At 61.2% G+C, this 14,820-nt stretch overlaps 1 protein-coding gene across 1 annotated transcript; it reads left to right on the forward strand.

The window, feature by feature from the left end:
• Positions 1–6,799: 6,799 nt before the first annotated feature.
• PDCD2 (programmed cell death 2) lies at positions 6,800–14,314 on the forward strand. Its single transcript, XM_054594957.1, has 6 exons — positions 6,800–7,099; positions 7,547–7,786; positions 8,085–8,216; positions 11,746–11,849; positions 12,792–12,905; positions 13,740–14,314. The coding sequence occupies exons 1-6, from the start codon at positions 6,835–6,837 to the stop codon at positions 13,896–13,898; spliced, it is 1,014 nt and encodes a 337-aa protein (XP_054450932.1). The 5' UTR covers positions 6,800–6,834; the 3' UTR covers positions 13,899–14,314.
• Positions 14,315–14,820: the final 506 nt, after the last annotated feature.

Consider the following 14,820-nt stretch of genomic DNA (forward strand, 5'->3'; position numbering starts at 1 on the left):
GTTGTAGATTAGTTAACAAAAAAAAAAGATATAGCAAAATGATGTATAAAACATCACTTTCCGCTGACTCCAAATCCCATAAAATGGCAGCAATTGCAATTTTAAAGAGAATAAATCCATCACAGTACTAGACTAAAACTCTGGAAGGTTTTTCGAAGTACAGGAAGTACACTGAGTACGCTCCCCGGCGGCAGAGACGGCACAGTAGCAAAAGCCCAAAACCCCCTCCCGGCCAGGAGGGGCCGCAGGGGGCCGAGGCCTGGCGCCCGTCACCTGACACACAGGTGGCCTGAGTCCTGCAGGCCCCTGGCGCACGGCGTCGCGACGGTTCCACGCCAGGCAGAGCCATGGCCAGTTCTCGGGGCACAAGGCTGCTTCTGGGTGTGGTGGGGACCACGGTCGGTCGGTGAGCCGGCAACGGGCGTGTGAGGCTCCCTCCTCGAGGCTCCCTCCTTGGCCCGGGGCGCAGCAGGTTCCGCTCCCCTGCCTGCACCCCACGGCTCCCACAGAGGCACTTTGTCCACAGGTGGGGACCACGCTGTGTGCCCAAGACAGGGGCGCACGCAGGGACGTCTTGCTCGACGATCTTGCTGACACCACCTCAGGATTTTACTTTTCATATGTGGTTTCTAGACTCTCCTGTCCTCTGATTACACTTCAGATTGGATCTTCTTATCGGATTACACGTCGGACGCGCCTGGGATTGTTCCTCTCCCAAGAGAACGCGTGTGTAGTCACCTCCTGGGATCACAGTCTCTCAGTTTCTCTGATTCTGGACCCTGGGCCCCACCAGTGGGCCCGCCCTGCCCATGTCGGCAGGGGTTTAATTCACCAGGACCCGGGGAGATGACCGCATCCGCAGGGACGATGGCGCTACAGGCCCGCAGGGGGACACACACACGCACGGCACCCCGGCCAAACATTCCCCAAATCCCTTTGCTGCTGCTCACAAGCCTCCGAAAGAGGTTCTTGGTGGCTTTGCCTCTGCCCTCTTCCCACGGGTTCCTGCTCACATGACAAGTGGCCGTTCAAGCCCCAGAGCGAGTGGGGCCGGTGGGGACAGGAGCCCCGTGAGCAGGACAACCGGCCGCCCCAGGTGGCAGGTCTTCTCATCTTCCCCCGAAGCTGGAGAGCTGGGGTCTTGTTTTCTGATTGGTAACTGTCCTGATTGCTGTAGGTTGCCAACAAAATAAAAATAATGTTTACACATATGCACCTGAATCCAAGCAGAATGGCCACCTCTGCTCTGTGGCGCCCGGCAGGCGGTAAGGCACAAGGCGGCCAGATTTCCGGGGCCCGGCCTGCGGACCCAGCCAAGAAAGGACAGCAGGGCTCAGGCCGTGAGTCACGCCCAGTCTTTGCCATGGAACCCGCATGGGAGAAGGCTCGTTCCTGATTTCCCTCCTGCAAACCCGAAATACAACTTTGATCCATAGTCATAATTTCAGAAATGTATTTTTGCCTTAACAATTGCCTGTGGAGGTATAATTATTCAATGGAATTTGAGTGAAGAAGGGATCCATCAGGCCTTGTGAGGGCAAGTCCTGACCTAGGAGGTCGTAGGCATCGCTGTGCCAGGGAGCAGGGGCCGGGGAGGGCATGGGCTGGGGCCCCCACCGCGGATTGGCCCACAGCAGCGGGAGGCCTCGGACGCGTACGCGGACGTTCGGAGGAACCTGGGAGCCATGGCCGGGGCTGGGAAGCTTTGATTCCTGAGCTGAGCGAACACTCGGTCGGCTCCCGAGCGCCCCGCCCCATTGGAACAGACCTGAGGTGATGAAGACAGTGATTGCAGACGACCCCACCGCGAGGGAGACTCTGTCACCCTTCCCGTCTGACGGAGAGAACACCAAGGCCCAGGCAGGACGCGGAGGGCACGGAGCAGAGAGGTGGGCTGGGGCTTCGCACCCGCAAGGCCCGGGGGATCCTGAGCCCAATTTGGAGACTAGTGGCTGGCAGGCCAAGAACCAGACCCTAAGGGGATTTTTAGATCTTCTGTCAAAGAAAGGGCAGGGAAGGCCGGCGGCAGGCTGCTCCCCGGCGCTGACCATGGCGCTCCTGGCGGTTCGCCCCTGAGGTCCCAACCGCTCACCGCCGGTGTCAGGAGCACGTTGGCCTTGTCCCCCCAGAGGAGACTCCAGGGGCTCCACTCGCTCTCGTGGGCCCCTGCGTATGGGCGCAGATGTTTGGGGCTGGGCAGCTCAAAGAGGGACAGGTATCCGTTGGCCCACGTTCCTCAGTGGGCAGGGCTAATGAGCACTGAAGCCACATACACGTCATACAAACTCCTCCCTTCCGCCCCATCCCTCGACCCCGTCCCCACCCGTCCCTGGCTGCCTCGGATCTTTGTGCGGGGAGCTGGCTGGCTCCCTGAGCTCAGGGCCTTTGACTGGTGCCGCCCTGGGCCCAGAACGCTCTCCGCAGCGCCCCGGTCTCCTTCCGGTCACTGAGCCCTGCACGCGCCTCCTGCAAGGCCTCCCGTGAGCTCCCTGGGTCTCAGCCCCGGTGCTTGGTTTCCTCTTGTCAGTTTCCTGTCTATGCCCCTCGGACCTCTGGGTAGGAGACAGGTGGGAGGCACGTCTCTCTAATTCTCGAGAACAGTCCGCAACCTTTTTGGCACCAGGGACGGGTTTCCTGGAAGACAATTTTTCCACGGATGAGGGAGGGGTGGGGTAGGTGGGGGTGGTTTCAGGATGACTCAAACGCATCACATCCAGCTCACCTCCTGCTGTGGGGCCCGGTGTGGGGGACCCTGGCTCTAGTCCAGCCCATTCAGTACGAGGAGGCTCGGCTGACAATTCAGGGCTGTTTCTCCTGAGATCCGGAGGAAAGAACAGTGGTTTTGGCCTCGACCCTGTTGGATTTCCAACCCAAACACCTGCCCGCTCCACCCACTGCTGTATTTTCTCTGATGCTTCGTTTTTAAACGTGATGCTCTGAGACGGAGCTCCGAGAGTGAGTGGAGCCACGCCGCACCCGCGACGCCTTCCTCGGGGGCGGGGAGCCCCGCGCGCAGGCCTGGGTGCAAGTCCCGGTGCCAGGACTCGCCATCTGCGGGGCTTGAGCTGACCCCCGACCCCCCGGGGCCGCCACCTTGTCCGCCCCCGCCCGCTGGAGCAGACATAGCAAGTGCACGGTGCTTACCGTGTTGCTTGGCATTAAGCAATTTTATTTTAAGTGATTGCATTTTAGTATAAAAGCTCTTGCAGGCAAAAGTCCCAAAGGGTTAGCTCAGGCTCCGCCAGTCACTGCAGACCTGTGCAAGCCCCCGCCTCCCGCTCTGGAGCTACGCTCCCTGCCTGTGAGCCATGCGTGGGCACCAGGGTGACTCGGGAAGTGGAAGGGACAGCGCTGGGCTCAGCAGGGGCGACACTTGGCACCAGGCTGTGGGGAACGTCCATCGCCAGAGCAGGGAGGAGCCCCCAGCAGCCGAGCCCTCGTTGGTGTGTGAGGCAGTCCAGTCGGGCAGACACCGGGGAGGCCCCGCCCCGCCCTGCATCTCCCTGGACGCACGTCCAGAGCGGCCTGGGCAGGGGCACCGCTGGGGTTCGGCTGGGCACCTGCCACCACCTGGCTGAGTGACCTTGGCACAGTGCAGCCGCTGTGCCCGGGCCCTGGAAGCAGCTCTCCGCCAACGACGGGGGGAGTCGGTGGACCAGCACCCCGACTCCCTGGCTTTGTGGACACCCCCACGGCAGGCGCTGGGCACGGGTTCCCAAAGCTCCACGGGATTCGGCGGCAGTGCCCAGACCGGCACCGTCTGAAGACACGCCCTGTGGTCGCGTCCTAAACCCACAGCTGTGCTTGAACCCCTGCCTCGGGGGGACCCAAGCAGAGGCAGCAAGTCACTAACCTCGGGGGCATCAGGACCTCCAGAGAGAAGAGTTCACCAAGTTCGTGGAAAGTGCTCACAACGATACCTGGCAGCAGCTTTGTTTAATGAAAAACAGTGATACAGGTAGCCTCTATTTATATAAAACTCCATCTCCTCGACAAACACAGTGGCCAGGTTAAAAGCGGCCTTTGTGGCACTAACCAGCATTGTCCACCGAGGCCTGGGTCCACGTCCAGGCTGAGTGCGCCGGGGGTCGGCATCTGCCGCGCTCGCCCCGCTGGATCGCAGGACGCGACCTCGTCCCTCTGGTCTCTCTGGTGCTGCTTGCAACGGTGTCCCTGGGGCACAGAACGTCCCCAAGCTCACTGGGCATGTTTATTCTGGGGACCCCCAGGTTAACAGGAGCCCCCAGACTTACAGAGCTGACAGCAGTCGTCACCAATTGGTGACCAGTTTTCACGTGCTCCTGTCCCCCCCCCGCCCCCCATGACTGAGCCGAGGCCCTGCCTCCCGCCGCCTCCCAATGCTCCGCCGGGCAGACGGGCACCTCTGGGCAAGCGCCCTTCCCTCCACAGCCTCCACCTCCCAGCAGCTTCCCGGGCCTCACGCGGCCGCCCAGAGACTGGCTGACTTTCCGGGCTCCGCATCCAGTCCAGCAGCTGGTCCCAGGACTGGGCAAGACGTGGGCAGCTGAGTGACTGGGTGGACAGAGCACGCCCCAGGTGGCCGAGACAGGGCCAGGACGCCGCCCAGCCTGTGGCCCAGGAAGTGGCCCATGGCTCGCTCACAAACCAAGGGGCCCAGGAGGCTCCCCATCGCTGTGGATGCCTGCTGCCGGCACAGCGTCTGGCGCCCTCCACTCTCACGGGACATGCTGAGCCCGGGTCAGCGTCAGCAACAGAGGGCCCAGCCAGAGGAACCAGGGTTCACTGTGTCTTTTGGGAGCCTAACAGCCTAGGTGCCCTCCGGGACGAGGCGTTTGGCAGCCATGGGGAAGGCCCGCTGGCCTCCGCAACAAGAGGGCACACACCTTGGAAGCACTCACCCACGCGGGCCCCGTAGAGGATATGGCCACCATGTAGGGTCTGGCTTAAGCCTTGCTGGGGGTGGGCTGAGGACTAGACCCCAGAGGGTGCCACGCAGGCCGGAGGAAGGCAGGGGCCTGGGGCCCTCCCGGGGGGGGGGGGTGGAGGATGAGGATCCCTCTCCGTCCACAACGGCGGCCACAGCAGGGGCCTGGTCAAAACATGGGCCTCGTCACGTGCCTCCTGGCCAGGACACTGCTTCAGGTGTCCGCACGGGTGGCACGCAAGCGCTGAGTAGGCAGCATCGCTGCCCAGGCCGTCCCGGAGCAGGCCTGTGTCCCCTCCTGTGCTCTGGGAGGGGCGGCCCCCGGCTGCCTGTGCTCCCTCTGTCGCTGGCTGCAGACGGGGCTCGCTGGGGAGCTGCTGGGAGGATTGAGGGCTGAGGTGGCTGCACATCCAGCCCAAAGAGAACCAGGGACAGTGGCAGGGCCCCAGGGCAGCCAGTAGAGAGGATCTGGAAGGGCCTGCAGCCCCCTCTCCACTTCTGGCCTCGAGCCCCACTGCCCCCAGGCGACAGCATCCCTGGCAAGCGGCCGCAGGCCCTGCACCAAAGGGCTGCAGGGCAGCCAACGGGATGCAGACGCCCAGGAGTCACCGCGGAGCTGAGGCTGCCCTGGGCTGGGGGGCGACCCAGGAAGGCCTGCTGCCAGATTTCTGGCTCCCGCTGAGGGCGGTGGATGGCTCCGTGGGGTGGGGGGTGGGGGGGGCAGAGGGGATGTTGCAGTTCCCTCCCCAGCAACCGTGAAATCTAAGCCTAAAGCCCAGCCCCATGGAGAGCAGGACCAATAACATGGCATTGGTCCAGTCAAGGTAGCACAAAGCACATTAAAAAGTGGAGTCAGTCGTCAACCAAGAGGTCTACCAGTCAGCCATGATGCTTTGGTTCAAGAGAGAAACTACGTTAAGTCAGAGCAGACACGTCTGACAAGGAGGCACCCCTATCGTATCTGCACACGAGGTCAGAGTAGCCCTGTCTGCAGAGCCGAGGACCCATAGGCTCCTGGGGAAACCCCCCACTCGCCCTAAGTGGGGCCAAGACATTTATCGGAAAGGCCCAGAAGGGTGGAGTGCATCACCTTCAAGGCACAACCGAGGCAGGCTCCACACCACGGCGGAGACGCCGAGCTGCACACCCCACAGCGCTGCTCCAGCCACGCTGACCTCCCTTGGTGGCGGCCGCGGAGGCTCTGCCTTGCCTGCTGCCCCCTGGCTCGGAGGTCCGCCCCCTGCAGGACGCTGACATCCTCCTTGCCCACCGTGCCGTCTCCTGGACCTGCAGACTGAGACTGGGACTCGGGGGCGTCATCCCCCATTGATCGCTGTGTGTGTCCTGTTCCTGCTACGTCAGCGGGTGAGGAGGATACTAATGTAGGTTGATGTTCTACTTTGAGGGAACCTGCATTCAACGAAAGCTGAGTGAAGAGCGCAGTAACTGAGTCACTCTCCTCGGGTCCTTGGTGCCGGCTGCCCCGCAGGAAGCGAGCAAGCAGTCGCCGGCTGACTTACAGGAAAGACTACATCCCGAACCTGCGCGCGCGACAAGCTCCTAACCCTAATCCCTAACCCTCACCCTTTAACCCTAGGCCCTGGCCCCTAAAACCCTCCCTTAACCCGGCCGGGAGCCCACAGGCTGCCGCTCCGTCCCAGCTCGGCAGCCGCGGAGCTCGGCCCAAGGCGGCGGGCGTGTGCGCGTGAGCGCCCGCGCCACGTGCCAGACTTCGCCGGGGCTCGCAGAGCCGGGCCTCGCAGAGCCGGGCCCCGGCGCTCCGTAAGCGTGGGAGCGCCCCGCCCCCCAGCGCCGAGGCCGGAAGTTAGTCCGGCCCCCGCCCCGGCTGTCCAATCGCTTCTGGTCTTTGCGCCGGGGCCGACGTCCGCCTTCCGCCGGCGCGCAGCGTCGGGCGGTGCGCGCGCGCCATGGCGGCGGAGCTGGGCTTCGTAGAGGTGGCGCCGGCGTGGCGGCTGCGCAGCGAGCAGTTCCCCAGCAAAGTGGGCGGGCGGCCGGCGTGGCTGGGCGAAGCCGGGCTGCCGGGGCCCGCGGAGCTGGCGTGCGCGCGCTGCGGCCGCCCGCTGGCCTTCCTGCTGCAGCTGTACGCGCCCCTGCCCGGCCGCGCCGACGCCTTCCACCGCGGCCTGTTCCTCTTCTGCTGCCGCGCGCCGCCCTGCTGCGCGGGCCTGCGCGGTGAGTGCTGGGGCGGAGAGGCGGGCGCGGGCTCGGCGCGAGCCGGGGCTGGGGCGGGGCGCGCGGCGCGCGGTCTCCCCGCCGTCCGCGTCCCCGGCCGCGCGCGGCCCCGCCCCCACTTGCTTGAAACCGGCGCTTAGGCTGCGAGTTTGTCGGTTTTGGGGAGGCTGGGTCCCCGCAGCTCTTCTGCAGCTTTGCGGCCTTTGAGTCTCGGCATTAACTTAAGTAACCAGAGCGAGCTACGCTGATTTAAAATAAAGACGTTCTTGTTGGTTTTTTTTTTTTGCTGCTGTTTTCTCTCCTTTGAGAAAATAAGCTCGCGAGACGCAAAACTGCCTTGATTGTCTTCGTAGGAGAATTGTGTTTTTTCTGCGCTGTGCGAAATGGAGGTTTAAATACCTGAATTGACTTATTTATTGAAAATATGTTTTCTTCTCATTTTTTCAGTTTTTAGAAATCAGCTACCCCGGGAAAATGACTTTTATTCACATGAGCCACCTGCCGAGGAGCCCCCGCCGGAGACGGAGCCCGTGCGCCTCCAGCTCAGGTCCGGGCCGCGGCTCTGCAGGGTGTGCGGCTGCCTGGGCCCCAAGACCTGCTCGGGCTGCCACCGAGCGAGCTACTGCGGCCGCGAGCACCAGACGCTGGACTGGAGAGCGGGGCACAAGCAGGCCTGCGGGCGGACGGGTGAGTCCGCCTTCGAGGCTCCGGTTTCAGCTCTCTCCAGCATCTGCCCACCCAGGGCTTTTATTTTGCGGAGAAGAGTTAACATTAGAAAAGCTCTGTTCTCTTCAGAAGCTTGGTGATAGAAGAGCGGTGAGATTCCCGCTCCCTTAGTTACAACCTGTAACCTAACCCACTGGAGCCGCAGGTATTAACCTGCCAGGCAGACTGTTACTATGTGACATACGCTTTAGAAGCAGGGCACTAGAGCACCTTCAAGACTGAACGCTTACTCATCCTGCTGGTTGACTTTTCGTTTCAGGTCCTTCAGACAATACAGTTCCAGACCACAACTTCCTTTTTCCAGAATTTGAAATCGTAATAGAAACGGAAGATGAGATTACACCTGAAGTTTCGGAGAAAGACGACGCGTCGGAGGTTTCAGGGAGCATGGGTAAGGCGTCCGTCTCAGAGCTTGGTCGCGTGGCTGAACGTCGGGCTGACAGCCGGGGACTCAGCGTGCCCAGGAGGCGGCGCGGGGCGGAGCAGGCGGCCCCGTCAGGGGCTGCAGCCCAGAGTCTTCACCTACCGCGCGTGACCGTACCCTCCCCGAGCCTCCCACCTTGGCGAACGCCAGGTCTGTTCTTGTCCCATGAAAATTCGAGGTGGCCTCTCCGGTGGCCGCTGGGCAGGACTGCACCGCATGCTGGGACGTCGGTGAGGTCTCCTGGGGCCGAGAGCTGTCCCTCGGCTCAGAGCAGCGGGCGCGAGAGGGCCTGGCAGGGGCAGGGCCTTCCAAAGTGCGTCTCCCTTTCTTATCTTGGATTTTTTTATAAAGGTCGGCAGCCAGCAGTCAGTCAGCACTGCGCACGGAGGGCTTCTGTGCTGGAGCTCATGAAAATCACGATGAATTAGCCACTCCGCCCCCTGGTGTCCGGTCGTGTGACTAACCCAGGTGGTTGCGTTTTACCTCTGGAGTTTGAGCTCCCGTCTCATGGACTCGAGAACTCGGGCTCTGAATAGCCACCGCAAAGTCAGAGTTTAGATGAGAATGTGGACTTGCTGGTCCAGAGTTCACACTGAGGGTGTCAGATGACCATTAATGCTTGTCACAGAGACGAACTGGTGTCGGGGACAGGCATGGTACGGGCAGCCAGGGTCCCAGGAGCAGAGTGTGCAGGGGAAGGAGTGGCAGGTGCCCTAGGAGCGTGCCAGGCGAGTGCGGGGACCAGCGGGGACGGGAAGCCTGAGGCCTGAGGAGGCTGGAAGTCGGTCCCACGGCCGAGGGCGGTGGGGGTGGGGAGGGCTCACAGCTGTGTCTGCTGTCCTTGCGGGTGGGGCTCAGCAGTCCCAAGCCCAGGACTTGGGTCTGTTACGTTTTTATTTATTTATTTTAAATGACCTTTTATTGTTTATGCTATTACAGTTGTCCCGGTCCTTCCCCCGTAGCCGCCCCCCACCCCCAAGGCAGTCGGTCCCCACACCACGGCCCGTGGCCACGGGTCCGGCGCGTGCTCTGTGGCTGCCCTGTGCCCCACCCTGGACTCCGCCTCCCCACGGCCCTTCTGTACCTGCCTGTTCGCTCTTCTCCGTCCCTTCACCTTCTTCACCCCCCACGCCCCTCCCACTGGGGAGCCATCGAAACGACCTAGTGTCTGTGATTCTTTTCTATTCTGCTTGTTTATTTTGTTTTTTAGATTCAGTTCTTGATACGTATGTATTGCCAATTTTATTGTTCATGTTCATCTTTAAGAAAACCCTTTAACATGCCATGTAACACTGGTCTGGTGATGATGAATATCTTTAGTTTTTTCTTGTCTGGGGGGCTCTTTATCTGCCCTTCGATTCTAAATGACAGCCTTGCTGGGTAGAGCAGATTTGGCTGGAGGTGTCCCTGCTTTTCATCACTTTGAATATTTCTTGCCAGTCCCTTCTGGGCTGTGTTTTCTTTTGAGAAATCGGCTGACAGTCTTATGAGGACCCCCCCGTGGGTAACTAACTGCTTTTCTCTTCTGCTTCTAAGAGTCTCTCTTTGTTTTTATCGTTGGCATTCTAATGATGCTGTGTCGTGGAGTAGCGGGCCTCTTCGCACCTTGTTGGGACTCTCTCTGCTTCCTGGACTTGCATGTCTATTTCTTTAACCAAATCAGGCAAGTTTTCTTTCATTATTTTTTGAAATAGAGTGGCAATTTCTTGTTCTTTCTCTTCTCCTCCTGGCACCCTATGATGCAAATGTTGGATTGTTTAAAGTTGTCCCAGAGGCTGCATATACTATCCTCATTTTTTAGGATTCTCTTTTCTTCTTGTTTTGTGTGGTGGTTTTTTGCTCCCTATGTTCCAAATCATTCATCTGATTCTTGGCTTCATCCACTCTGCTGCTGTTTCCCTCTAAATTGTTCTTTATTTCAATTAATGCACACTCCGTTTCTCACTGGATCTTTTTCATGCTGCTGAGGTCCCCACTGAGTTCCTTGAGCATCCTTAAAACCAGAGTTTTGAACTCTGCCTCTGAAAGATGCCTACCTCCATTTCATTCAGGTCCTTTCCTGGAGATTTGCTCTCTCCTTGCATTTGGGCCATGTTTCTTTGTCTCCTCGTTTTGGCAGCCTCCCTGTGTTTGTTTCTATGTAGTAGGTAGAGCTGCCGTGAGTGCTTGTCTTGGTCGTGTGGCCTAAAGTAATAGGTGTCCTGTCAGGTCCAGTGGCACAGCCTCCCGTCACCCAAGCTGGGTAATCGAGGCGAGCCCTTCGTGTGGGCTGGGTACACCCTCCGGTTGTACTTGGGCCCTGGTTGCTGTTGGCAAGTCCAAGGTCGGCCACTGCCCACGTTCTGTTCAGGGCCACACGGCATGAGCTGCAAAGCGATCTGCAGACAGACGGCTGCTGCGCCCGCTGGGCGTGGCGGTGCCCGAGCGAGGGCTGTGATCCAAGGCCAGCTGCTGCTGGCGCTGGGCCTGGGGCAACCACACGAGCGGCAGGGGACCTGCAGAAGCCAGGCGCTGCTTGTTGGAGAGAATTTCGGAAGATCCGAGGCAGGGGCCGAGGCAAGCCATTCCCGTGGGGAAGCCAAGAGCTGGGCGGGGCCTCGGGGATCCCCAGGGCGGGGCCCACAGTGTGCGCCCAGCTGATAGGAGGCAGATGGGAGTGTCAGATGCGGCGCCCACCGATTGGCTCTGTGGGGCGAGGGCTCAGACGAGGGACTCTGCCTGCCCCTCCGTCTGGGGGAAACCTGCGCACGCACGTCCCGCCCCCGCCCCCAAGATCTTGCCCCGACGCTGGGCAGTCCCGTCCCTCGTGCCCTTCATGCTGCTGCGGGAGCACTGGGCCCAGCGCGCGTGAGGCCGAGTGGGGGCCCTTCGAGCGGAACGGCGTGGGGCTCCGGCAGTTTCTTCCTCAGCCTCCTTCCCCACTGGTCTTTGCAGCCAGAAGTTGTGGGGACTTACCTTCCTGGCCCTGGAACCCTGGGCTGGGGGCCAGGTGCGGGGCTGGGACTCCGACTCCTCACTCCTGAGACGTCCCTCCCGATTTTTGTCCCCGCACAGGGGTGTGGGGCGAGCCCGGTCCTCCCTGTGCCTCTCCAGCCGGCACGACGTGGCTTCTTTCATCCTGGGGTTGGGGGCCTTCCACTCAGCTCCGATTCTGCCTGTCTGGATGCTGGTTTCCGTAGTTTGCTGCAGTTGCGATGTGGTTGTGTGAGGAGGCAGCCAGGGTTACTGGCACTGCCATCCCGACTGGACTTGCGTTCTGTTCTTGTAAATGTGAAGTTTTAGCCCAGAGCAGGGCTCCCCAGGAGCCTGTGTAGTAAGTAATGCTGCACGGAGAACCCAGAGGCTCGGGTGGTGTCTCGGCACCGACTGGGCCCTCCGGGTCAGGTCACTCTTGCTCTTGGACTTGCTCAGCTCTCGGCTGGCTGTTGGCAGCCATTGGGGCTGCCGGCCACGGCTTACGCCTCTTGGCACAATCGTTACGGTGATGGTTTTTCAGCTGAAGCTCCGGAGGAAGAATTGGAGTCCATGGCAAAACACGAATCCAGAGAAGATAAGATCTTCCAGAAGTTCAAAACTAAAGTAGCCCTGGAACCAGAACAGGTAACGCAGAACTCACGTCGCTCCCTCCCGGGCTCTCCCACGGGCGGCGGCAGGGGTCCGCCCCCCGACGCGGCCTCACCCCAGCAGCTCCTCTCCCAGGCACTGAAGGGGGGAAGGCTGCCGGCCACGCAGGATTTTCTAAAGAGAGCGTCAGGGCGGGGGCCTTGGCTTTGACACATGGACTTCAGGCACTGATAACAGAAAGGAAAGATGTTTTTCCCCATTTTCTAATGGGGACCTTTAAGTTATAAAACCAACGTGATATGTTAACACAAAGACACTGGTTTTGTAGAATCCTGGGTCCTGGCGTCATGGCGCGACCCCCTGCTGTGGTCACAGCGGCCGAGGGCTCCGGGCTGTCCCCCCGCCTCGCTGCTCCCCGCCACGCCCTCCCGGTGCACAGCAGCCGCGGCGGGAACCCCGGCCGCCGGTGCCGTCGGGTGCGGGGGGAGTGGCTCTGGGTCTGAGACGCTGGCGGTGGCGTTGAGCACCGTGTGCTTGCAGTGGAATATGGGACATCTGCTCGGCTGTTACAGAAGGTCTCATCATAGTGAAGTTTATTGACTTCAACACCACGTTTCCCGTGGTATCTGTCCCCTTAAAATGTCAACCCGGGGTTCCTTAGATCTGTGTGAACACAAACGGCTGCGTTTGGGGTTCAGAACCTGGTAACGGGGACGCAGGTTTATCGTTAGTCCATACACAAAATAGTCGCGAGATTGAGATTTGAACCCTGTCATCACGTAATTTTCCTGTCAAGTTAGAGAAGCTGAAAGAAGGGCTTCCATACCGTTGAGAAACCGTTGAGAAGGCAGCGCCTTTGACTGGGCGCTGGGTGTGGCGGGGCAGAGCCCTGGCTTTCCCGGGCATGTCCGACCCTGGGGAGCCAGCGGGATGTCCTGGGCCGGCCGGGAGGTCGGAACGTGACCCTCTTGGTTTCAGATCCTCAGGTACGGCCGAGGGATCGCGCCCGTCTGGATCTCCGGCGAGAACGTCCCCCGGGAAGAGGACATCCCGGACTGCCCCTGTGGCTCCAGGAGGGCCTTCGAGTTCCAGGTGCGACCCCGCGCGGGGCCCGCGTGCGCCCTACACGCTGCTTTCTGGCCTCACCATCACAGAGCGGCTCCCAAGTTTCCCGCGTGTGGAGCCCGCGTGCTGTTACAGAAGCTGCCTTACTGTGAATGTCAGTGATTCCCGGCCCCACCTCAGGGCCTCAGGCCGGTCATTTCCTGCTTTGGCTGGTCATCGCCTCCGTCTCCGTGTGGCGGGACGTTTTTGGCAGTTGTCAGTTACTAGCTTTCGGGCAGCCACGGCGGCGCGTGCTCACGCGGGCGGACGGCCGCCATCCACCCCCCGGCGCGGCCCCAGGGTCGCTGTTGGGGCCTCTGCTCCTGGCTTTGTGGTTCTGTGTAACGCACCTCGTTCTGCTTGTCCGGGCCCTTGTGAGAGGAGCGTTTCAGAACGTAGCTCTGGGTAGCCCGGGCTTGGGGACTTGTTAGGAAAAGAAAGGGATGCAACCACAGATGTTTTGTCTGAAGAAATTGTTACCGTCAAAACCCTTTTGGGGTTGGGCGGAAACCTTTCCCTGTGGATTCCCTCGCCGTGCAGCGGGGTGCAGCGGGGTGCAGCGGGGTGGGCCGTGTTGGCCCCTCGGGGTAGGCAGGGAGTTGGGAGGGCGGCGTCCAGGGTGCTGGGGGGGCAGGTGGTGCCGTGTGGAGCGGTGTCGTGTCCTTGGGCAGGGCCTCACTCCCCCCCCCCCGATTCTGCTGTGGGGGGGCGGGGGGCGGCGGGGGTTGAAAGTTCAGGGCCCCGCCATCACCCTGGCAGGGAAGGCCGGGGCGCGGAGGGCGCCCTGCCAGTGGCTGGCCCCTGACCTGTCGTCCCGCGCAGGTGATGCCGCAGCTGCTCAACCACCTCAAGGCCGACAGGCTGGGCCGCAGCCTGGACTGGGGCGTCCTTGCTGTCTTCACCTGTGCGGAGAGCTGCGGCCTGGGCTCCGGCTACGCCGAGGAGTTCGTGTGGAAGCAGGACGTGACAGCGGCGCCTTAGAGACGAGCTCGTGAGGCCTGACACGCTCCTGATCTCGTAGAGCTTGCAGTTCCATTTTTAGGGCTCCATCCTGAGGAGGTTACTAAACCTGAGAGAAAAGGACAAAGATGTGTCGGGCATCGTTGGCCATGTCTGAATACCAGTGGGACGAAAGCGCCCCATCGCAGGGGCAGTGCCGGTGTCGGGGTGTCTGTCCAGCCGGCGGCTGCTGCGCCTCCTGGACACAGACCTGCCCGCACAGCAGATGAGGCGCCATCGGCACGGGCACGAGGAGGCCGTCCCGATGGCGCCCCTGTGGACCGTGCACTTCCAAACGTGTGTTTGTGTGTGCGTGCGCGTGCGCGTGTGAGTGAGTCTGCAAAGGTGCACGCCAGCTCTGAAGGCTGCCGGGGGCGGGGGGGGAGTGAAATGAATTTCTTACGTGTATCTATTTTTCTTCAATAAAAATGGGTCATGTGCCTAGTTAAGTCAAAACGTTGCTCAGATCATTTCCCCGCCCCGCCACCCCCACCTGGAATTTATAGAGTAAAAGAGAAGAGATTTGGGTAGAACAGCAGCGGACTTGTCAGCCGACCGGGCAGTCGTCACAGCCTCTGGGGCACACGGAGCACAGAACACGCACAGAACACGGGAAAGCCGACGGTCCCCCTCGGCAGGCGAGCGGCCGGGCGTCTTCAGGCAGCAGCAGAGCTGGCGAACAAGGGAGACGGTTCGTGTCCGACGGCCTGACACCAAGGGAAGCCCTGCCGCACGGCGGCCCTCGGCCGGCCCGTGGTGCTGCTCGTGGCCAGTGTGACAGGCGGGCGCTGGTCCGCCGCACGTCTCCTGCCACCGTGCCGGGGAGGGAGCTGGAGCGTGAGGCTGCAGATGGGTCGCAAGGTCCCTGGGTCGGCCCAGGGCGGTCCTGTCCAGCCCAGAATGC

Source organism: Pteronotus mesoamericanus, unplaced genomic scaffold (genome assembly GCF_021234165.1).
Source record: "Pteronotus mesoamericanus isolate MK-2021 breed Mesoamerican mustached bat unplaced genomic scaffold, CSHL_Meso_final contig_134, whole genome shotgun sequence".
NCBI lineage: Eukaryota > Metazoa > Chordata > Mammalia > Chiroptera > Mormoopidae > Pteronotus > Pteronotus mesoamericanus.

Excerpts from the sequence above, each read along its gene's own strand:
- PDCD2 (XM_054594957.1), top strand. The coding sequence starts at position 6,835 with ATGGCGGCGGAGCTGGGCTTCGTAGAGGTGGCGCCGGCGTGGCGGCTG. Across the intron at positions 7,100-7,546 it reads CTGCTGCGCGGGCCTGCGCG|TTTTTAGAAATCAGCTACCC; the intron begins GTGAGTGCTGGG and ends TCATTTTTTCAG. Across the intron at positions 11,850-12,791 it reads TAGCCCTGGAACCAGAACAG|ATCCTCAGGTACGGCCGAGG; the intron begins GTAACGCAGAAC and ends TCTTGGTTTCAG.